Below are 22,548 nucleotides of genomic sequence, written 5' to 3' on the forward strand. Positions count from 1 at the left end.
GACTAGGAGTCTAGGACAGAAGATTGCTAAGACCACATAACTGTCCGGACGTAAAGTGGGATCGGCAGACAAGATAACCGTTGGGAGGGACTTCGTTTTGTAATATGTGAAGTCATATATGAGAGGAGTAAGATGGATGACCTTCAGTCGGCCGTTTCGGGCAGGGAACTTTCGAAGAGTTATGTTAGTCAGCGATATGTCTATTGTGGCCAACCAAGGCCAAAGCCACAATACTTTTCATTAGCAGGCACTGGTAACCGAATGACGCTGTACAGTGGGATAGTCCAAGAGGAGGGATCATTAGCATGGGAAATGTTAAACAGCGACAAGCGTGGCCCGTGACCCACCATTGTACCGATATTGTCCCAACTTAACCACCTGTTAAGTGTTGGGTTTTAATCAGAAAAGGGCTCAGTACAATTTGATGAGATCCACCCACTTATAAGTTATATTTTATTTGTCACTTTTCCAATATGGGATCTTTCCTCTCCAACACGCCCCCTCACGTGCAACCTAACTCTAGGTCTGCACGTGAAATTAATTAATCCAATTTCCAAATTGGGACACAAGTCTCATATCGGAGACTTGGTCAATATAATCCAAGCCTCACATTGGACACTTGGTAACTTCGATGTTATATTTTATTTGTCACTTTTCCAATGTGAAATGTTTCCTCTCCAACACGCCCCCTCACGTGCAACGTCTAGGTCTGCACGTGAAATTAATTAATCCAACTTTCACATTGGAAATTGGGACACAAGTCTCATATCGGAGACTTGGTCAATACAATCCAAGACCCACATTGTACCTTGGTAATTTCGATAGCAATACAAGGAACCCCAATTTGGGCCTACGTGGAGACGCAATTGGAGAATGACCCACTTTGATACCATGTTAAACAGCGACAAGCGTGGCCCGTGACCCACTATTGTACCGATATTGTCCTAACTTAACCACCTGTTAGGTGTTGAGTTTTAATCACAAAAGGTCTCGGTACAATTGGGTAAGATCCACCAATTTATAAGTTATATTTTATTTGTCACTTTTCCAATGTGGGATATTTCATCTCCAATAGGAAATCCTTGCTTACGCCAACGCTGAGTTATCTGATTATAATCTTTTGCAACATAACTCCAGTGTTTACAGACGGTAGCGAAGCGAACATGATCAATGGGTTCCAACAGCTTTTCCAAAACAAAAAACGCAACATCTATATGAAGAGTTTCCCATTCATAACCATTATTATTGTTGATAGAATGGTCACCATCATCATCCAAGGGAATATATCGATCCGCCATGAGTCTTGCGTCGCAACATCATCAAATCACCTTAAAGAACATATGGAGTGTACTCTTACAAGTATTGCAGGATATGATCGATCGAGCTCTTTATGTTGTCCCTTTATAACATTTTGTTTAGGGCACACTACTAGTCCTAGTCAATAAATAACTAACTCTTTCTTGTTCCTAGTCGAATTATGAATCCTAATGGTAGATTCTTCTTCTTTTATGTGATAGATTCTCAAAAACCATCTTCTAGTCATTAAATTGGTAAAGAGAATGGTATGTGCAATCAGTTGTGCTAAATAATCTCATGTTATATCCTAGTTTCTGCCAGCGAACTTACACTGCCATCCTGGTCGATCAATTTGATGAAACATACTACATACCTTGTGCAAAAGGAGAAAAATTCGGAGTTTTGGTTTTTTGTCATCACAAATCGTGAATCATGATTATATTATACACGATGAAAACCTTAAATAACCACGGTAATCTTGCCATTTCCTTATTTGACCAGGAGAACACTACCATTCATCGAAATCACACATTCACGCTTAATTATTAAAGGGTTTTTGTCCATTTACCCCATTTTTAGGGATTTTTTTCCCACTAACCCCATTGAGTTTTTTTAATTCTCTCTTACCCAATACACTCTAAAGGAGTCTTCCCTAATACCCTATTAAGATTTTTTTTTTGTTTTTAATTTTTTTTTAATACCATTTTACCCTTCACCCCTTATTTACTTAGAGAGAAAGAGAGAGAGAAAATAGAAGAGAGAGAAACTATAGGAAACTTCGCCGGAGCCCGTCACCGGCCGCCGGAATCCGGTCACCGGCCGCCGGAATCCGGCCAACTTTCGCCGGAATCCGGTCACCGGCCGCCGGAATCCGGCCAACTTTCGCCGGATTCCGGTCACCGGCCGCCGGAATCCGGCCAACGTTCGCCGGAATCCGGTCACCGGCTGCCGCCCACCGGAATTTGTTGAAAATCTCACCGGAAAGTTTTTTTGCCCCCAATAGACATCTATTGCCCCCTAATAGAGGGGCAATAGACGTCTATTGCCCCCTAATAGACGTCTATTGGGGGCCAATAGACGACTATCAGCCATGTATTGCCCCCCAATAGATGACTATCAGCCATGTATTGCCCCCCAATAGACGTCTATTGCCCGCCAATAGAACTTTCGTTTGCCGGAATGAAAATTAATCTTGCTAAAATTAGACAAATAAAACTTTAATTAACGAAAAAAAAAAAAGAGATTACATCAATTTAAAACATCTATTGCCCCGCAATAGACGTCTATTGCCCCCCAATAGTCGTCTATTGTCCCCCAATAGACATTCAAAATTTTTTTTTCTTTCACTGTCCCGTTACTTTAAAAAAAAAAAAAAAAAAACTGATTGGGCACCCAGAAAATGATCTGGGCACCCAGAAAATGATCTGGGCACCCAATCTTCTTCTTCCCCAATTGACCGGAACCCTCTCTTCTTGCTGCACCAAATCCCCCAGTCTATCGAAAACCATACTCTTCGTTTCGGCCTCACCTTCTAAAGCACCGGACGTTCGTCCACGACTCCTCCTCTAGCGCTGAAAGGATCGAATTGGAGACGAGGCCTGAATCGAATTCGATTTGGCTGGTCACTGAAACAAATCTGAACTCGCCGGAGCCCGAGGCTGAAATGACGGCGGCTGGTGGTTCTGCAAAACGGAGCTGAGGCCCTCGCTGGATCGGGTCTTCGGGTCGAGCGGTGGAGATCGATCTCATCGAAGCCGGTGATGACCTCCTCAACGATGTCTCGAGTCGGACAGATCCCTGCCGCCGTTCTGCAAATCCTCCGGTCCAAATCAGACGGCGTCGAACAGTGTAGAGCCATGGGTCTTCTGCGTCGTCTCCGTGGTTGAATTAGTCGCCGTCCGGGAAGAATAGATCTCCATGTCACCGTGAAACTTTCTCCGGTGAAGGTGGTCGGTGATCTGTACGTGATTATGGAGAGAGAGAGAGAGAGAGAGAGAGAGAGAGAGAGAGAGAATCGTGCTGTGCTGGAGAGAGAGAGATGAGAGAATGGCATAAAATGAAGTTGTTTAATTAGACTGAGGGTATATTTGTCATTGTACTCTGAATTGGGTTAGTGAGAATAAAAATCTGTTGCTGGGGTAAGTGGGAAAAATTTGGCTCATTTTGGTGCTTTTGGGCAAGGACCCATTATTAAAAAGAAAAATGATTTTGAATATGGTTGATCCATGTCATGAAGGCCCAATCACATAAATTCAAAATACCATTAACACCCTCCCACTATCCCCTCCTTCCTCTCTCTCTCTTCCCGTAATTTAACCAAACACCCAGGGGCAATCCGGTCAAGAACGACCACCAAACCTTTTTCTCAGTGAGCGACAAGTCTCACTCTCCGGCACTCTCACTTTCTCAGATAAAAATCCAAATTAAAGCATGCGAAGCTTTTTCGGGGCGACCCAAATTCTGAGCAAGTCTTCATCTTTCTTCCTACCCACAAATCCCAACATCTCCTTCTCCAAAACCCCCATCTTCCTCCGAACCTTCGCGATCATGGCCACCGCCGCCGACGAGCTCGTCAAGGGCGCCGTTCACCCAAACGGCATCGCTGTGATCACCCTCGATCGCCCCAAAGCTCTCAACGCCATGAACATAGGTAAAGATTGTTGCTTTTGTTTAACTAGTTTTAGAAATTTGTGTACAATTTTTAACTGAAACTTGGTTTCAATTCGCAGATATGGATTTGAAATTCAAGAGCTATCTGGATCAGTGGGAATCGGACCCGAATGTGAAGTGTGTTTTGGTCGATAGCAGCTCAGCTCGTGCCTTTTGTGCTGGTAACAATGGAGATTTGAGTTTTAGGCTTTACTTGTTAATGGTGTAATTTTGTTGGTGTTGATTTTAGGTAGCTGTAGAAGTTTTTGCTAGAAATGTTTATGTTTTTGGAGGTTATTTTGAGTGTTAGGCAAGATTTTGAGAGTTACGAAATCGCGGTAAATGCAGGAATGGATATTAAAGGGGTTGTTGCTGAAATTCAAAAGGACAAGAACACACCTCTTGTGCCCAAGGTTTTACATTACTGCTTGCTTTGAACTAGAGAATTTGTTCCTTTGCGTGGGACAGAGTGTTGGTTTTAGTCGCACATGCTGTTTCGTTTTATATTGTTTATTGTTTTCTGTCATTCTATTTTTCTATTTATGCTGCATTTTTGTACAATGTCGGGTGACATTTGAGTGGACTTATTGTCTGGTTGATGACCTGGATCATAGTTTACCTGCAGGCGGTGATGTGAAGCAGATCACGGCCAAAAACCAACTATCCGATGTGATTGAGGTCTTGTTGTGTCCTTTAACTATAGAGTAGAAGACTTTATACATCGATACAGTTTGCTAAAATCCAGCTAATATAAGACGACCCCTTGTTTCCTTTACTACATGTGATTGTGATACTTTTTTGTGTGGATGGACTTCACAACTACCAATATCATTAACTCCTGGAAAACCATTTATGACTAAAACTTAATAACAGCCCCTTACAACAACACTTGAACTTTAGCTATATCGTTATTAATCTGGATGAAAAGTAATTTAGCTCTTACTAATATATTGCCACTGGTCTTGTTGTTTTGATCAAAAGCTTCAGCGTTTAGTAGGTTTAGGCTGTCTCATTTTTATTTTTGTTACTGATTACATTTAAAATGTTGAGTGTTTCTGAAAATCAAAATTGTACGAAATTCACTAGGATGAGTTCTTCTCTTGTTTTTAATTGATCCGGTATTTCAGTCTCATCTAAATAGTATAGATTGCAGCCAAATTGTGCATTGCTTCTGTTTATGTGCTACTCAATTGAACTGCCATTTGTAGTGCTTTTAAGACTGAGGTCACCAAAATAATATTATCTCATGGGGCTGCTCATTATTCAGGTATTCACTGCTGAGTATTCTTTAATATGCAAAATATCTAACTACAAGAAGCCGTATGTAAGTTTCATGGATGGCATAACAATGGGCTTTGGAATTGGCCTATCAGGTCATGGTCGCTACCGGATCATTACAGAGGTATAATTGCCTTGTCATATTGATATTGTCAATCTTGTCATTACATTACATTACAATGGCTTTCAGCTTTTGTTTATTCATATTCTCTTGCTTGTACGGGTACATTTCAGAGGACTCTTCTTGCTATGCCAGAAAATGGTATTGGATTGTTTCCAGATGTTGGCTTTTCACATATAGCGGCACAGAGTCCAGGAGGAGGATCAGTTGGTATGCTTTTCTATCCAGAGAATGTCGTTTCTATCTCAATTGAGCTGTTTTAACTCAAAGTGCAAAAAAGTTATTTAAACCATCTGATTAAGGTTTACAGAGTTTGCCCTTTGCTACAATGATCAGTTCTTGGTTATGTAGTAGACTAACAGTTACAAATGTTTTGTAGGTGCTTATCTTGGAATCACTGGGAAAAGAATTTCGACGCCATCAGATGCACTCTATGTAGGTCTTGGGACACATTTTGTGCCATCTCAGAACTTAGGTTCAGTAAAGGAGGCCCTTTTGTCAACTAACTTGTATGTTATCTTATCCTCTTTTTTCTTTTGGAGAAAGTTTTCTTATCCTCTTTATACATTCTCCTTTTCCATACTTCTGATGTATATGTGGGGTTGAATTTAGTTGGCACCGTGACTCTGTCAAATATGCTTGTTTAGATAAAAGTAACTCCATTGTTGATACAGTTCCCAGGATCCTCATGAGGACATCAAAACGATTTTGGCGAAGTTCAGCAGTAAACCTGATTCTGAATCCCAACTGAAGCAGCTTTTACCTCAAATAGCCTCATCATTTGGTGCAAATAAGTCAGTTATTGGGACAATTGAAGAACTCAAAAAGCACCAATCGAGTTCAGATGCTACTGGTAAGTTTGTGAATGCCACTCACTTATCGGTAATGAAATGATCATTTATACTTCTGCTATTAGAGAGAGTGAATTTACCTTAAAAGTATTGGATTTCACTCTGATATCCCTTGAATCTTGTTCTTGCTGATTTATTGTTTCTGTCGCAGTGGTGGAGTGGGCTAATGAAGCTCTTCAAGGTCTTGGAAAGGGTGCTCCTTTTTCACTTTTCTTGACACAGAAGTATTTCTCTAAAGTTGCATCTGCCCTTGGGAAGAATGACAATCAATTATCCACAGTGAGTCTGGAGTGTACACTTTTCATTCTTTCATCACATGGTCTTTGCTAGCTCACTTTTCGTTGAAGTAACATGAATAATGATTCTGTACTTGGCCACATCCAGCTGACTGGTGTCATGAAAACTGAATATCGCATTGCTGTAAGATCATCCTTGCGTAATGACTTTGCTGAAGGTGTGCGGGCAGTGTTGGTGGACAAGGATCAGGTTCGTTAATCTAGATTCCCTTCTGTAATGGCCAATGAGCTGTGACCTGTTGGTAAATTATAATTCCAACATTGTAAAGGTCATGGGTTCGATTCTCATTGACATATGTAAGGGTGGGGTGGGGTAAGGGTTTTTTTTTTTTTTTTTTTTAAAAAAAGTAGTTCATTGAATCTCTATTGTTGCCCATGCAGAATCCAAAGTGGAACCCGTCAAGGTTGGAGGAAGTTAATAAGAACGAAGTGGAAGCTCTGTTTGAACCATTGAGCCCAAATGTGGAGGAGTTGAGCGTGTGACTAGCATTTGAAAATGTATTATCTTGCTTCAGCAGTAAACATTAGACTGGTTGTGCATGCAATTGGAATATATTGAACAATGATGCAAATAAGTTACATTACACGATAAAAAGCATTTCACTTCGGTGCTTTTAATGCTATTGTGTAGTGCGTTCTTCATGTTTTTGAGATCACTGCCGATGAAATATGGTACTAATAGTGTTGTTGGCTTGTTGCCGACGAAATATGGTCGGCACAAGTGTTGTCTATGTTAAAATTTTACCAACAGATTACTCGTGTAAAAGTCTTATTTATTTTTAGACCTTTCAAATTCATCGCTAAAATTCTCAATTACATTAACTGGTCGCGCGGACAAAGGAGTCTTGATGCTTTCCATTGAAGAATTTCAATTACATTAACTAGCGTTCAGTTAAGAAGCTAACACTGCAGTCATTTTGTCCATTTTTTTGTTTTTGTTTTTGGTCTGAATGCTTTGAATAAAAGGCCCAAAAATAGGAAGAGATACAGAAGATAGCAACCATTACAACATGGCAGCAACTGGTACAACACGCCAGGCAAACACCTAATTTTATCCTTGTTTCAAACACCTAATTTTATCTTTTGTTTCATCATGTACATCGTTAACTGTTGGTGTATAATATACACATATTTTACAATGTATATGCACATTTTTAACTTTATGTTTTCTACATAATAAAGGCACTGCATATGCCCGTTTTTACGTTTCTTTGGGTGAGATGACCAAGTTGGATAGAAATGCACACTCATAATTAGATTAGCATTTTCATTTCATTCATTGTCGCCTTCTCAATTTAATTTTCTTCAATAGCCCAATTAATTTGCTGAAAATTTTCTAATCAATCAGTTATCGATGGTACATTACTAATCAATCAAATTTTCAATTCACCAGCTTCTTTCCTATCTTACCTTGACATTTCACACATAGTTAATAGTTTGCTAACAAATAACACCTCCATCCCAATGATCAGTCACAAGAGAAGAATGATCAAGATATAAATTCACTCATTTTGTGCGCATAGTTCAATGTTATGTGTGATTATTTCGTGAATCGTAGGGACTGAAAAATAATTTTCAAGAACCATCCAAATTCGGGCGAACAAACTATTTTAATTCATTTATTACAGTACAGATCACACACACACCCTGAAAAAGAAACATAAAAAATCGAGGACTACATGTGTTTAACCCAAACAAATCGATAGCCTTCATCTCCTCCTCCTACCTCTACTTGGTTGAGTCATTTACTGCAAGTAAAGGACCAAGAAGGACACGAGTGAAGCTCCGGCCAAGGACCCAACTAAGGTGTTGGTGGAGGAAGAATTCCAAGTACATTAACTGTGGTCTCCCTTTTCCAGTCTCGAGAAACACTAGTGTTCGGTTTTTGATACTTAACTAGTAAAATGAGAAAGCAGGAACAGCAACATTTTGAACATTAACTAGTGTTCTTCCAAGCAATGTATTACTTACACAGATTTTAAGATAGCTTATAGTCTTCTACGATTAAAGTACGTAAAAAATAATATTAGGAACAACTACCGCTTCTCAAACTTTGTAATAGATCCAGGTATCCGAAGCATTCGGGGCTAATGTACCTGCATTGATTATAGACATTAACAGATTGTTAGGGAAAATCAGATAGTAGTGCATCTGAGGTTATATATAAGAATTATGGTTGTACATGAAAATGAACTGAGATATAGATTGATCAAAGTGGGAACAATTGTAAGTGAGTAGACTATAGGCAGATCTTGAGGGTGACCATACATCATCAGGGGTTCAGGGCAGCAGCATTGATAGTTGTCAGGTAAGCAGAAGAGTGAGAGTGCAAAAAAAAAAAGTTTGTTTAACCGATTACTCGAATGTAAGCATGACGGCAGAAAAAGAGAAATACCCATGTCGAAACAGGAAATCAATGATGACAAGTGAACAATTTGGCTTGAAAAATGGTGTCCTCCGGATGATGTTCGCAACATGCGTCACAGGGATCAACTTGAAACTCTCCACCTCTCCATCTGTCACATGTTAATAATCGTATTTGAAGTTACTCTCTTTCAAGGAAAAGTTGCAGATGTTTGAATGAATGGAAAGTGAAAATTCGTTGCTGACATGCAATACTCGACTGATGAGAAAACAATGAAGGTTTAAAGCATATTATACAACTACAATAGACGAGGGTGTCACCTTGATTCTTAGGCATGAAGCTCTCAGGGAGTTTTAAATCATAGCAAAACAAGACATCCCTTTTGTAACTATACCCATCAATGTCCATATACGAAACAGCACCAACTGGTACAGCACTGTATAAGAGCATTTCCAAAGAGAGATAAGCCGAATAACGTTCAGTTTTCTAGCTGAAACAAGGCATGTCCAATATCTAGAAATCATAACTGGCAATTCATCAGTTAATAAGAAATTACCCCTTGGAGATGGAGCTTGGTATTCCTGCTTCCTCTTCACATTCCTTCACAACATTGTCCCCACAAGCTACCCCATGAGGCTGCAGTTAACAACTTTGGGTTTATAATTACAACTATCTCAAAAAGTAATGAGGTCAACTAAATAATAGGCCGACTGCAGAAAGGAATGTATAAACATTGTTTTATTATTAGCTTTCTTCAAGATGATCATCAAGAAACCAGCACATTAATTTGGTATGCTAGTAAACCTCTAAATATCAGGCAAGTAAGAAGTACTCAGATCTTCCACTTGCTTCAGATTACAAACCCAAATGCTCATTATCATTCGATTAGCAGCAACTGCACTGTCTTATTTAAAGGACAAACTTGATGACTAAAAGTCATTCTGGCTGCCAAAAGCAGACTACTTTGAGGCTCTCTAACAGCCTAAATACTGAAAGAAAGTAAAGTAAATTGTGTTACAAAGTGAATTGATAGTTTGTTACAAACCAGTCCACCAGCAACAAGATGATCAAGCATCCCTGGATAGGTCTGTTTCTGTTGACTTCTCTTCCCTATCCATAGAAATTCCTTCCCATCTTTCTCAACATAGCCACACATATGCACTCCATAAACCTATTCACGATTTAAGAAAAAACTAAGAACGCGGAAAAAAGTAATCAAAAAGTAGTTGCCTCCCAGACCTCCTCATCAAATCTTTTCACAAAACCTCCATGACTATCCAATAACAACTCATTGGCGCACTTCTAGGTAATATCCACTTACTTTCATTAGCCAGGCCCTTTGATCATGATTATTTATACAACCAAATGACTTGCAAGCAATGCTTCAAAAGTTAAATACAATGACTATCTAAAAGTGCAAGAACAAACCTTTATTCCAAAGTAAGGAGCCGCTGCACGTTCAAGAGAGAAATATATTGGAGCCCCAAAAGCCGACGTCACCGGGTAAAACTGACCATCAAAACACAGTGATTATATAGGTTAGCCAAACTAACAAAACCTTCAAATATCTTCTACTTTTTCAACATACAATCCGAGAATATAAGCACGCCACCACATATAACAGAATCCGATTCAGTTAGCACAAGCAGTACCTCATTTCTTATACCTGGAATCAATTCTTCCCCTAAGCTCTTAACCACATCCCCAACAGCTCTTGTTCTATCCTCGGGTGAGCTCAGCGAAGAATGCAGGGTTACTTGGCCTGGTGGAAAAGTAAAAACGTCCTGGTAACTCCGTAAATTCTCGGCAAATCTGCAAAGCTTCAGCTAATTACTCACCGGTAATCTAATCTAAACCATGAAAGAGTCTGAAACTCGATGAATTCAAGCTCACCCGTTGTGAATGTACCCAACGATTTGGTCCTCAATTACGAAGGAACGGAACTCCGATTGCATTTCCTGCAAGCAGCCTAGGGTTTAGGGTTTAAGATTAGACTTACTGAGAGAGCGATCGGTGTGAGACTTACGTGGCCGCGGTTGCAGAATTTGATCTTGTCGGAGTAGCATTTGAGATCGGAAGGGTCGTCGTCGGGGAGGGATTCCGGTTGGGATATCCGGACGACGTCGTCCCAGGTGAAGAAGACATCGGAGTGGCGGCGAGTGAGGAGGTTGTGAAAAGGGAGGGTGGAGCGTGTGGGAAACGACGGCGTTCGGGGGTTGGGGAAGGCGCGAAAAGGTTTGGCGGTGATGGGGAAGGTGAAGGAGTGGACGAAGGCCATCACAGCGGGTACCCACTTTTTACACCTGTACCAACGAACTTAACTAATCAAATTTATCTCTAAAAAATAAAAATAAATCAAATTTCATTTAAGAAAATATTATAATTTCAATTTTATTTTACACAATCAGGTTGAGATTTTTGAAATTTGTGTGAAAAATCATAGTTTCGGACGATAATTTTTTTTTAAAGAAAATTTAGAAGTTAATTGTCACGAAGTTAAAAAATCATATAGCAAATTATCCTCTTACGTGAATACCATTAGCCTCAATTGAGTATGAAAATCATTAGCCTCATTTAACATGAGCATCTTTAACATCTTGCTAGATATAAACATCATTAACCTTATTTTCATGAGTGTTTAAATGCATTATTTATGGAAAAAAATATAACACAGGGTAAGATTACATATTTACATTAGAAGGCGCGTCAATTTTACACTAATTCCCCCGTCGAAGGGAGGCGTCTCTCTCTCTCTTTTCATTAGTCAAAGAATTTGAATTGACAACCAAACTCCCACCTCCTCCTATATAAAACCTCTCTCTCTCTCTCTCACCGTCAGAGTCCAATTTCGCCGTCTTTCCCGCCAAATTTCTTCCCGAAGCCATGCCGCCGACCACCGCCGTCCCCACTCTCACGGCCGTCACCATATCATACACGGAGCTCCAAGTAATTCTCTCTCTCTCTCTCTCTCTACCAGTTACTGTTTGCTCGGTCGCCGAGAAAACTGAGCACAAGAGTTTTATTGATTGCGGATTTGGTTACTGAGAAAACAAAAAAAATTGAAAAAGCTGGGCTTAAATTCAGCGAAATCAGGTTGCGGAATTTGATTTTGTGATTACAGGACAAGAAGACGGACTTGTCGAGGAAGATTGAAGAAGGATTTGGGCCGAATGGGTTAGGGATTCTATCCGTCACTGATGTAAGTTGCTCGGTTGCGTGACGCATATCATCAACTCTTTGTTTTTATTATCATATTATTTTCCATGATAGGTTGGATGGTTGGTAATTCTCCATTTTCATCAGTCATCACATATATCACTCTATGCTGATTGAATTGTGTTTTCACAATAGAATTGCCAAGTTTGCGATGGGCAGGTTTTAAAAGAACAAAAGATCACCATAAATTATAGGTTTGTCCTTCTTGTAGATTTCACATGTAGTTGGTGTGATCTGGACATGGTTGTAGCTCCGGAGCCAACGATTACTTAGTAGCTAGCTGTTAAACTATGTTGTATTGATCAGTTTCTCCTCATTACTATCCTTGTAATTGCATCCTTCTTGTGTGAATTGTGTAGGTTCCGGGATTTTCATCCTTGCGCCAAAATCTTCTACATCTGTCACCTAGGTGTAATCTCCCTACTGAAATTATATATGAACTGTCATTCTCTCTATGGATTAGGAGGTCATTTGAGATATTAGCATTTCTTATAAGGACTCTGTCTTGTCTTTCATCAGGTTGGCCAATCTTCCTGAAGAGGTGAAGAAGGAACTCGAAGATCCTCATAGTAGGTAATGCATATTAGAGCCATAATTTGATCGCATATTAATTGTGCTTTCATTCCTACCTTCTTTACATAGACCTCCTGCAAGCAAAATGAAGTTTCATCTGATCATCTCAACTCTTTGTTTTTGTCAGAGATATATGACTTGAGTACTCTTTATCTCCATCCATTTGCAGGTATAATTTTGGATGGAGTCATGGAAAGGAGAAGTTGGAATCTGGAAAGCCAGGTTAACTTTTTCTGTTTAGATTTTGGAAACTCTTGAAACAATTACTTGATCAAGTTACTGATATGTGATTTCTGTTTTGATTTTGCAGATATGTTAAAAGGATCTTTCTACGCTAATCCTATATTAGATAGACCAACAACAGATGAGGCTCTAATTCAAAGGTAAATGCTCTAGGAACATTACTCATAAAATGAGTGCTCGTGGAATTTGTCTGAGGTATCTTAGTACATGACTCAGACCACTGATGTTTGAGCAAAATAGATGGTTAAATTAGGACTGTTATACTCAGTAAATGACCAACTTCATAAATCTCGGACAAGATTGTTATATTGGCCATTAGTTTTTATGCTGCAATATCTTAAGCAGTGTCAAACCTAGATGTAAACTTTCAGATTCAGCAGATAGAACATGATACCTTAATCCTGCTCAGTTTTTCATTCATAATTTTTGTAGGTACCCATCGTATTGTGGATCAAATATATGGCCTAAGCGTGAGTTGCCAGAACTTGAAGTGGGTATGTAGTTTCCTATTGCCCGTTGGTAGAACATTATTGGCTCACCTTATGGGTCTTATACTGATTTAAGATAATTTGGCTTTCTTGATTTATGTACTGAATAAAGTCTTATTAATATCAAGTACTGCTTTGTAGCCTTCAAAGCTCTGGGAAAGCTGATCCTTGAAGTTGGGCTTATGGTGGCATTTCACTGTGATAGATATGGTAAAGTCAAATGTGTTATAGTTTTTACTACAGTGGATCAGAACTATACTGATTTTTAAGTCCTATTCTATAAACTTTTGCCAGCACTTTTCTGCATAGGCAGTTTTTGCCCAGACAAGAAAGCAACATTTGATGAGCACTTGTGTGAGGTTAATAAGATATTGAGATGACTGAATCTATAATCTTGGGAAATGATTCTTACTGAATTTGGATAAAGATTTCTGAATGTTTTACATCAGGAACCCTAATTTTTCTGCCTCCCATGTTGAGTTTATGACTCAGAACTAAATAATACTGACCTTGTCTACACCGTACTCCAAATTGTTAGATTGTTGCTCCAGCTTCTTTGGCTTCAAATCTTTTGCGTGTTATATAGCTGTTTGATCAATGGTAACCATTTCAATAATTCTCATGAGTGGTTGAACAGTATCAAAAGCAATTGAAATGCGTGAGGATGAAGGCCTTGAACAAGTACTTTTTCATTCTCGGTGTCATAAAGGGCGTCTGCTTTATTACTTTCCCACAAAAGAGAGGTGAGTACATTTGTATGTTTACATTCGATGGCTGATTACTTCAGTACTTGTAAAGCTCAAGTTCTTCTCCAGTCATCATAGTATTTCTGGCTTGTCTTAAGTTTAATCAACCGTTCTTTTTATTGGGAAATAAAAATAAGGAAACCGGCCATGCTTCTAGGAAGTAGAAAATCATATGATGATGTGAGTATATGGAGGAGATGGAATACTAGTTTTGTATGGGAAAGAATCAAGATAAACTCTATTTAAAGTAAAAAAGTTTTGCTTTAGATAGATACCAAGGTTTTGATGGGCATAGCTCTGCTATATTTCGATTGTTATGTATGAACAAGTAAATTATGACTTGTAGCACTCCTACTGAAGATAGCGAAAACATGTCTTCTTGGTGTGGATGGCATACAGACCATGGTTCATTGACAGGTGATAATTGTATCTCTTATCATCTTATATTAATGTATTAATGTCTTATTGCTTGTAAATGTTATTTATGCAAGGCAATATCTCGCAACCCTTCATACAAAATCAGTAGTTTCTGCAGAACATCTTGATTGTTAGTTGGCCTCTTTCGGTATGTCTAATTTCTGCTTCACTTTAACATGTAGGTCTGACCTGTGCCATGTTCATGAGAGATGCTGTTGAGATACCTTGCCCTGATAGTGCTGCTGGCCTTTATATTAGGACAAGAACTGATCAGATTGTCAGAGTACGTTTTTTCAAGTTCTCAACCACTACTTGTGCGAGACAAAGCTCACAATAATGATTTTCCTTCCTTATTTCCCCTGTCATTGGACTTCTTGCATTCCTATCTTTATTGTGTACATGCAGGCAATCAGGCATATTGTGAAAATCATAAGTTATTTTTCTTCTCCACACTAGTATATTCATAAAACAGTTGATCTCGCCGAATAGTAGAAACTAAGGCGTAATCCACCTCCTTCGATATGTCTGCTAGATTCTTGGAAAGAAAAACAGTCACTTACACTGTGAATTCCAATAAAATTACTTGATCTGGCCTAAAAGGTTGCCTTGCTCAACTTGAAATCTTAAAGTTATACCATTCCTTCTGTTGAGCAGTCTCCTAGTGATGAATGCAATGTAAAGAGTAATTAAGTTCTCTACAGAATCCTCACATGTCGAAGTTGTATTACTATCATCAATGGTATGGGCTTTAACTTGGTTTCTTATGTATTAGGTTGTCTTTGGAGAAGATGAAATAGCATACCAAATTGGTGAAACCACAGAAGTTATGTCCAGAGGCTATCTTTGTGCAACACCTCACTGTGTCCGGGTACCTTTTCCGATCCTACGTTGGTGTCTTCTATTCCTCTCTTCTCTCATCCTCTCATTTGCATGTATATGCACCAGTTGCGTTTGTTTTGATCAAGTGGTTGTTTGTTAGGCACCCATGGGAGAGGAAGCTTCTGGCCTTGACCGTTCAACATTTGCTTTCTTTATGCAACCAGACTGGTATGTACACTGACTGTCACACATCAGATAACTAAAGCATTGTGGTTGATAGTTAAGTATGAATTCTTTTGTAGGGATGAAAAGCTTAATTTTCCTGAAGAAGTTCATATCCATAAAGAGGTAATTTATTTAGTTTCTTATAAAATAAAAATCAATCTTTTTCTTTCCAAGCCTAAAAATTTTAATCTTGTGACAAAAATTATTTATCATTGAGCATAGTTCATCGATTTAGAATTTTCCTCTTTTCATTTCTTTAGTTCTCATTTTCAATTTTCTCTTTCAGTTGATCCCACCACATGGTGCTCTCACCTTTGGAGAGTACACAGAGAAGCTCCTCGACAAATACTACCACCTCAAAACCTAATCTCTATGCAAATTATACCGCCGAAGAACGCTTACCACAATACTTAATAAACCAAGGATTCATCATGACCATGTACAGTTGCATTATTAGTTTCTGTTGGGATTGCTAGTTCTCCTATCATTATCTTGCTCACTGAAAACTATCAGGCTACGTGTTTATTGTAATGTCTATAATTCAGTACAGTCCAGCTTTAGTTGTATGCTATTGTTATTTAGTCCATGAACCTAAAAAATATTATAACCAAGTCGGGCAGATAATTAAACTTGCTCTGTTTACGTCGCAATCCGATATATCTAATGCCGCGCTGGCCGACCTGAATGTCACTGTCTTAAAACATATACCATTAGAGCCCCTTTCCATCTGATCTATCTAGCCGCAGGCGCCAACCTCTTTCTGCCTCTAGAAGCCTTAAAAGGCCAAAAAGAAAACGTGGTGTTAAACAAGGACAAAATATGCCACGACGGATAGTCGTATTGTGTGAGTTTTAGGGGCTGAACATGGCCAATTGGGGACCCTTTTGGCCCCAACTGTGCATGTTGTGTATTCCCACACGGCTTCTATTCGCTTTCTGCCAGTCTTCTTCTCCCACCATCCTTTTGACCAGAATATTGTTCTGTTGCACAATGGCCTATATGCCCTTTACAGTTGCATAGTGACCCTGAAGTAGGTACAAGATGCGTGAGGGATAGGAATGTAAACTTGGGGAAAGGAGATATGGATGGTGTGACATCGATGTCCAAGAGGGATGTGCCTATAAATGTGCGTGGACAAAACCGGAACCTCTTGAAGTTGAGTTCTTCAGCACTAAACTATCAAAATCCATTTTGTTTTTGTTTCCCACCAATCTTTGCCGGCTGCAACTATGTCGTCAGTTTCTTATTTATCTCAAGTACGGTCACACCAGAGCCGCCCCAAAAGCCACCGGAAAATTGGGTTCCGAAAGCGATGTGTGATGATGGCAAAGCACCAGAAAACAAGGTTCTACATCCTCGGACGCTGCGTTTCGATGCTCCTCTGCTGGCACGATCACTCCATATCGGATTAGAAATTCCGAAAAGTGCAAGTTCAGGAATCAGATCATGTGATAGAGATTAGAGAGGGTTGGTGATAGAGGTCAGTTCTGCGTCAAGCCAAGGTTTGCAGGCCAAGAAATGGCGTGTAGGCATATGAGGCTTGTTTTGCTTCCAGTTAGGAGAGAATGATATACCAAAACTAAGCTAAAGTATGAGTCTAATTTGTAATAGTGACTTTAGTTTTGCCTCTTTTGCTTCATGTGGCCTCTATATCCCTTTTGTTTTAAGGGAATTGCTCTGCAGTGAAACATGTACATATTCAGAAAGTCAAAGGATAGAGCTTCATACACAGTGATCCTCAATAACTATTTGATTTGTGTTGGTTGAACCCATATCTGGGTCCTCTGCTTTATTCTATTTCAGCTACAAATCAAAGTATTTGATCCGAAATGCAGAGTCTACTTTGGTAGCACCAAGTCAATATCAGATAGATTGGTTGAGCAGCTGTATACCAAACACTGAAAAGGCAAACATATATATCAAGTAAAGAATGGAATTAGATCTCCTCATTATTTACTAAAAACTGCAAGAGTTTGCACAAGAAGTTAGTTTCACCACGAACAAAATGCAATCTATTTCATGGTCGAATTAATAAAAGTATAAAAGTGGAAACAAATCAACCCCAAAATATGGGTAAGTAAAACTATAATCATGCTTGTAACATATTTCGTCGATGAAAGTATGTAGGGCCGGTTTTAGGCTTAGACGGATTTACTGGACCTATGAGTCCCAACCTAATGAGTCCCAAGAGAAATTATATTTACAAAGTGATACATATTGGCAACGGTATAATTCGTGGGTAAAATCTTCCCATAAAAGCCAGAAGTGTGCCTTAATTAAGATATCACATATGGCCTTCTCATGTGTTGTTAGCGAGGGATGAGTACCGTTCAGTCTCATATTTTAGGGTTGGCTTGTAGCTCAAGACAAAAATCTGCTCCCTTAAAGTTTAATCACTCAAAATCTCCGTGAAAGATAGACATTTTTTTTAATCGAATAAATCGTTCATTATGTAGTTTAGCAAGCAATGCAATAATGACATGTAATTGAGATGCTGTCAAAAAGAGTCATTATTTAGAATAATGCACATAATACAAGTACATACTTAGTACACCCACCTTTTGATACGAAGCATAGGAGAAGAAAAACTAGAGAACTCCGAATGAGAATATTTGTTAGAACTCCGAACGGAAATAAATTGTTTTTTTTTTTTTTGGAACTTAAATATTTCATTAAAACGGCAAAGCCAGGCGCAGAACAAAGGAAAGATTACAATCTAAGTCAGTACAGAAAGCAATCTAAAAAAGGCAAAACCTAAGCGCCCTAGTAGATAATTCATCTCGCCATCTCCAAGCGCCTCCTCACCCTTGTCCTCTCCCACTTCCGGTGAGGCAGTTGCAGATGATATGGGTATTGTTGCAACCACAGCAACGAAGAAAGATGGGATAAGTGAGGGCATGAGTACTTTTGTGGCCTTCTTCACTCAGAATGTCATTCTCTTCCAATAAATGAAATCTATTAGATTGATTGCGGTTGATAGACGGTTCAACTCGAACAGCTGGTTGACGAGGCTCTGCCAACTCATTGATCCAACGTATTCCTCTACTACCAGCTCCACAGCCTTGTTGCAGTGGTCCTTGTGGTGGTGATGGAGGACGAGTTGGTGCTCCATTGTTGGAGTTAGCAGCAAGAGAAGGCTTCAAATAGTTTCCCATGAAGTTTGAAACTATGAACAATTGATGAGAATTTGGAAGTGTGAAAAATAGATGAGGAAGTTGGCAATTTAAAGAGTAGCGAGCTCTCATCCTATCACTTTCATATTTCCAGAAAAATATGCACCAGATATTACATCATCATCTGTAATAAGCAAGCAATGCAATCAGTCCTCTTTCCCACTTTGGAGAAGGCAACAATTTTACCCTTGTGTTAACTCTTACTTGCACCATAAAAATATGCACTCTCCTACAATGATTTCCATCAAATAAGCATCATCTTCATAAATTGCAACAGAGACATGCATGTACCTTCTCATCTTCATCATTTGTCTCATCTTCATTTAGTTCTTTCTTTTCCGTTTTAAGAGTAGTATCTTATTGCCCTGATCGTATTAATGGAAATAAATGGTTGAGGAAGAGACTTATGTTTAGAGCTCGATCGATCCACATTATATGAATGATTGAGTAGAAGACATAAAGAAAACAAAAAATCAGAGATGAATGAGAGATTTCATAGCTAGCCTTTGCCCTTTTGGCTTAAAGATTATCATTTGCGGGAAAAAAAACATATTTGGACATCCAACATGTAGGTATTTTGTTATTCAGGCAAGATTGATCCGATGACATTTTTTCTTTATTAATTATTATTATTATTATTGATGATGGCTATATAATACATGTTATTCTGTCACAAGTAAGGTAGCAATTGAGTTAATCAACCATGATGTATTGCTTGTACTAGGGCGATAGAGATGTTTTCTTAATTTGTTTGTCATTAATATGTATCCCTTGTGATGATCAACTTCAAATGTGTGGAATATGTAGACCTCAAATACTGAAATTACTATTGATAAGAGATGGATAACCTTCCTTATCGGGATATATGATTAAAATCCGGATGAGTGCAGCAAGATTGTTGAAAAGTTGGGAACGCATATTACCAGCGATGATCATTAATCTGATCGGAGTGTGTTGCATAATCCTTTGATGTGATTGTCCATGCGAGAGAAAGCTTTTATCAGTTAACTAATTAGTTGTAATGTTATGTCTTTCTATCATACACTTATATTCTAGTATCAGTTGTTAAACATTAATATATGTCTATCTTAGATTATAATAATTTATGTTTATTTATATTTGGTGATCATAAACTTTGCCAATTCAAGAAGCTTGCAAACTATATATTCCTCCAGTTTAGAATGCAAAATTGCTTGGTATCCTTTATCTTAATTTTTCCTAGAATGTGTAGGAAGAGAACCATGAGAATTGAGAAAATGTTTGGGTGAGTTTTTATCAACAAATCAAACATCCGTAAACAGTAGCTTAATCCTCAAACGAAATAGTTAAAACTTCCTGTTGAATTGTTATCATATTGAATATATATATATATATATATATATATATTTTAAAAGAACGTGTCTTTTTTGATATCTTATCTTTTATATAAATTTTTACATAAAAAAAAAAAAAAACAAGCATCCACACTCCCCATATTCAATTGCTCTGCCACCTAAGTGTCAGTTATGTCTGAAACATTTTGGCCTGCAATTCATCAATAATGTCAAACTCCGGTGATATTATGGGGTCTTTCGGTAATGGGACAAAGTTCTAAGAAAGATATGGTGGAGTGGGCGGGCGGGTTGGGCGTTGCCAATTTTGAACGTCGTTGGAGAGGCCTAAAATTGTATAGTTCCATCCAAATTTAAAGAAAATATAGTTCCATTATACAACAGAATGCATACAACAGAAAATACTGCTAATAAGACATAAGTTGTCACTAATACCTTCTTCACTATTACAAAAATTGTCACCAAGTCTGCCACAGCTAGCAAAAACACATGTAAACCTTTTTTCACTAGCAAAAACTTGTCAGACATCTAATACCTTATGGAATAGACTTGAGATTAGAGCATCTACACACTTTCAGCTCCCTAAGTGTAGGCAATGCTCCATCCTCAACCTCCAATGAGTTCAGCCGATCAAATTCTTCTATGATCAATGTAGTTAGTTTCTTGAACTTACCAGCTTTTTTCTTCTGTAATATCACACCAAAATGAGCTCAATAAGAATGGGATTGGGCTAATCTTGAAGAATTGGAGTGGGTTAGCATTTAGGTTTGATCCATGAAAGCCAACCTTTGGTGTGATTGTCCATGCGAGAGAAAGTTCTTATCAGTTAACTAATTAGTTGTAATATATATATTTTTTTATCATACATTTATTTTCTAGTATCAGTTGTTAAACATTAATATATGTCTATCTTAGACCATCTTTAGTAGGCTCTCTATTTTAGCTCCTTAGCTATTTTGGAGAGCATGTTTAGCTTTTTATCAATTTTAGCAGCTGCACCAAACTCCTAAGTGGCTCTCTATTATAACTTTTAGCTATTTCGCTCCTAAATATAGAGAGCGAGGTGTGACTCTCTATAATTTAAAACATTCATTTTAAGTAATTTTATGTAATTTATAAATATAATTAAACTATTTAATCTTTATTTAAAAATTAATATAAATTTTAAACTAGCTAAAATATAGAGAACTGATGCAGACGTTTTTTAGTCAAATATGTTGCTATTTTGGGTCCTCTGCTTTATAACTTTTTAGCTACTTTAACTAAAATTTGACTAAAATATGGGTAGCATTACTAAAGATGCTCTTAGATTATGATAATCTATGTTCATTCATATTTGGTGATCATAAACTTTGCCAATTCAAGAAGCTTCAAACTACATATTACTCCAGTTTAGAAAGCAAAATTGCTTGGTATCCTTCATCTTAATTTTGCCTAGTATGTGTAGGAAGAGAACAATGAGAATTGAGGAAATGTTTGGGTGAGTTTTTATCAACAAATCAAACATCCGTAAACAGTAGTTTAATCTCAAACAAAATAGTTAAAACTTCCTATGCACACATGTTGTTATATTTTATATTTAGTTTTTTTTTTTTTTTTTTTATAACAATTACACAAACTCAATTTTAACAAATATAATCCTCTTGCGAGCTCCACCGCTTGTTCGGCAGCGAGGACTTCGGCCGACACTAGGGTTGAGGCTGGAGACTTGAGCGTGACACCACCCAAAAGTTGCCTGGCCCTGTTTCTAGCAACCACCGCGATACAACCCGTCCCACTCCCCTTCGGAAATTTAGCATGCAGATTGATTTTCACCACTCCCACCGGCGGACGGCTCCAGAGAACAAGCTCCTCAACCTCAGCAGCAGACGCTCCATCCCCAACATTCCCATTCCCAGCCATTGACACTCAAAAATTGAAACTCACAGTGTCAAACTCACACAGACAAGATAAGAAAAGGAAAGACCATATATGCTATAAAAATGTACTCGGATAATTTACTTTCAAATATTGTTATAAAAATGTTTGTTGCAGAACGATTTCAAGTATAGTCTATAGCTTAGTTACTTAGCATGGTATCTCCTTTCGCAGTAAAGACCATATATGCTACCAACTATTACTATCAAATTAAGTTCATCCGAAACAATCTAATATCGACTCAACTTAAGACAAAATGTCGCATGACTGATTTAGAACCAATGTCATTTTTTCTTTCTCAAATCCTTGTGAAGACTAAGGAATCAATGTGTTTTGGGGGGATTATAACCAACCGTTTATGCTTGATCCTCCCAAACAAAGTTTTTGATTTTTTATGTAAATTCTGTTAGACTTTGGCCTATGTTCATGGCTTGATTACTAATACAATCAATTCCTTTTCAACCAAAAAAAAAAGTTTTTGGTGTCTTCTCATTAATAAACATGAATTCTATAATTTGATTATAGAATCTCATTGAATTTCCCT

General features: G+C 38.2%; 3 protein-coding genes across 5 annotated transcripts; 2 read left to right on the forward strand and 1 right to left on the reverse strand.

The window, feature by feature from the left end:
- The first annotated feature begins 3,686 nt into the window (after positions 1-3,686).
- LOC112188929 (3-hydroxyisobutyryl-CoA hydrolase-like protein 3, mitochondrial) lies at positions 3,687-7,220 on the forward strand. Of its 3 annotated transcripts, XM_024328172.2 has the most exons (11): positions 3,710-3,946; positions 4,026-4,127; positions 4,294-4,338; positions 4,571-4,623; positions 5,213-5,347; positions 5,458-5,554; positions 5,724-5,853; positions 6,019-6,197; positions 6,347-6,474; positions 6,580-6,681; positions 6,873-7,220. In XM_024328172.2, the coding sequence occupies exons 1-11, from the start codon at positions 3,727-3,729 to the stop codon at positions 6,972-6,974; spliced, it is 1,293 nt and encodes a 430-aa protein (XP_024183940.1). In that variant the 5' UTR covers positions 3,710-3,726; the 3' UTR covers positions 6,975-7,220. The 3 variants fall into 3 exon arrangements, with proteins under 3 accessions (XP_024183938.1, XP_024183939.1, XP_024183940.1); XM_024328170.2 differs by lacking the exon at positions 4,571-4,623 and having other exon boundaries at positions 3,687-3,946; positions 4,294-4,358; XM_024328171.2 differs by lacking the exon at positions 4,294-4,338 and having other exon boundaries at positions 3,687-3,946.
- Positions 7,221-8,398: 1,178 nt separating this feature from the next.
- Positions 8,399-11,158, reverse strand: LOC112188932 (nudix hydrolase 20, chloroplastic). Its single transcript, XM_024328175.2, has 9 exons — positions 10,883-11,158; positions 10,750-10,814; positions 10,509-10,668; positions 10,285-10,365; positions 9,902-10,027; positions 9,413-9,492; positions 9,177-9,292; positions 8,887-9,007; positions 8,399-8,587 (listed from the first exon to the last, which is right to left on the reverse strand). The coding sequence occupies exons 1-9, from the start codon at positions 11,132-11,134 to the stop codon at positions 8,518-8,520; spliced, it is 1,071 nt and encodes a 356-aa protein (XP_024183943.1). The 5' UTR covers positions 11,135-11,158; the 3' UTR covers positions 8,399-8,517.
- A 458-nt stretch (positions 11,159-11,616) lies between these two features.
- Positions 11,617-17,413, forward strand: LOC112188931. Its single transcript, XM_024328173.2, has 15 exons — positions 11,617-11,802; positions 11,978-12,055; positions 12,432-12,481; positions 12,592-12,645; positions 12,815-12,867; positions 12,956-13,028; positions 13,321-13,382; positions 13,518-13,586; positions 14,014-14,119; positions 14,469-14,539; positions 14,722-14,822; positions 15,312-15,407; positions 15,519-15,586; positions 15,661-15,706; positions 15,870-17,413. Exons 1-15 carry the CDS (start codon positions 11,740-11,742, stop codon positions 15,948-15,950), a joined length of 1,071 nt encoding a protein of 356 aa, XP_024183941.1. The 5' UTR covers positions 11,617-11,739; the 3' UTR covers positions 15,951-17,413.
- The last annotated feature ends 5,135 nt before the right edge of the window (positions 17,414-22,548 follow it).

Source organism: Rosa chinensis, chromosome 2 (assembly GCF_002994745.2).
Source record: "Rosa chinensis cultivar Old Blush chromosome 2, RchiOBHm-V2, whole genome shotgun sequence".
Taxonomy (NCBI): Eukaryota; Viridiplantae; Streptophyta; class Magnoliopsida; order Rosales; family Rosaceae; genus Rosa; species Rosa chinensis.

Excerpts from the sequence above, each read along its gene's own strand:
- LOC112188932 (XM_024328175.2), bottom strand. The coding sequence starts at position 11,134 with ATGGCCTTCGTCCACTCCTTCACCTTCCCCATCACCGCCAAACCTTTT. Across the intron at positions 10,028-10,284 it reads CTCCTTACTTTGGAATAAAG|GTTTATGGAGTGCATATGTG; the intron begins GTTTGTTCTTGC and ends AATCGTGAATAG. Across the intron at positions 9,008-9,176 it reads CTTCATGCCTAAGAATCAAG|ATGGAGAGGTGGAGAGTTTC; the intron begins GTGACACCCTCG and ends AACATGTGACAG.
- LOC112188931 (XM_024328173.2), top strand. The coding sequence starts at position 11,740 with ATGCCGCCGACCACCGCCGTCCCCACTCTCACGGCCGTCACCATATCA. Across the intron at positions 13,029-13,320 it reads GATGAGGCTCTAATTCAAAG|GTACCCATCGTATTGTGGAT; the intron begins GTAAATGCTCTA and ends TAATTTTTGTAG. Across the intron at positions 14,823-15,311 it reads GAACTGATCAGATTGTCAGA|GTTGTCTTTGGAGAAGATGA; the intron begins GTACGTTTTTTC and ends CTTATGTATTAG.
- LOC112188929 (XM_024328172.2), top strand. The coding sequence starts at position 3,727 with ATGCGAAGCTTTTTCGGGGCGACCCAAATTCTGAGCAAGTCTTCATCT. Across the intron at positions 4,339-4,570 it reads TGAAATTCAAAAGGACAAGA|GCGGTGATGTGAAGCAGATC; the intron begins ACACACCTCTTG and ends GTTTACCTGCAG. Across the intron at positions 5,348-5,457 it reads GCTACCGGATCATTACAGAG|AGGACTCTTCTTGCTATGCC; the intron begins GTATAATTGCCT and ends GGTACATTTCAG.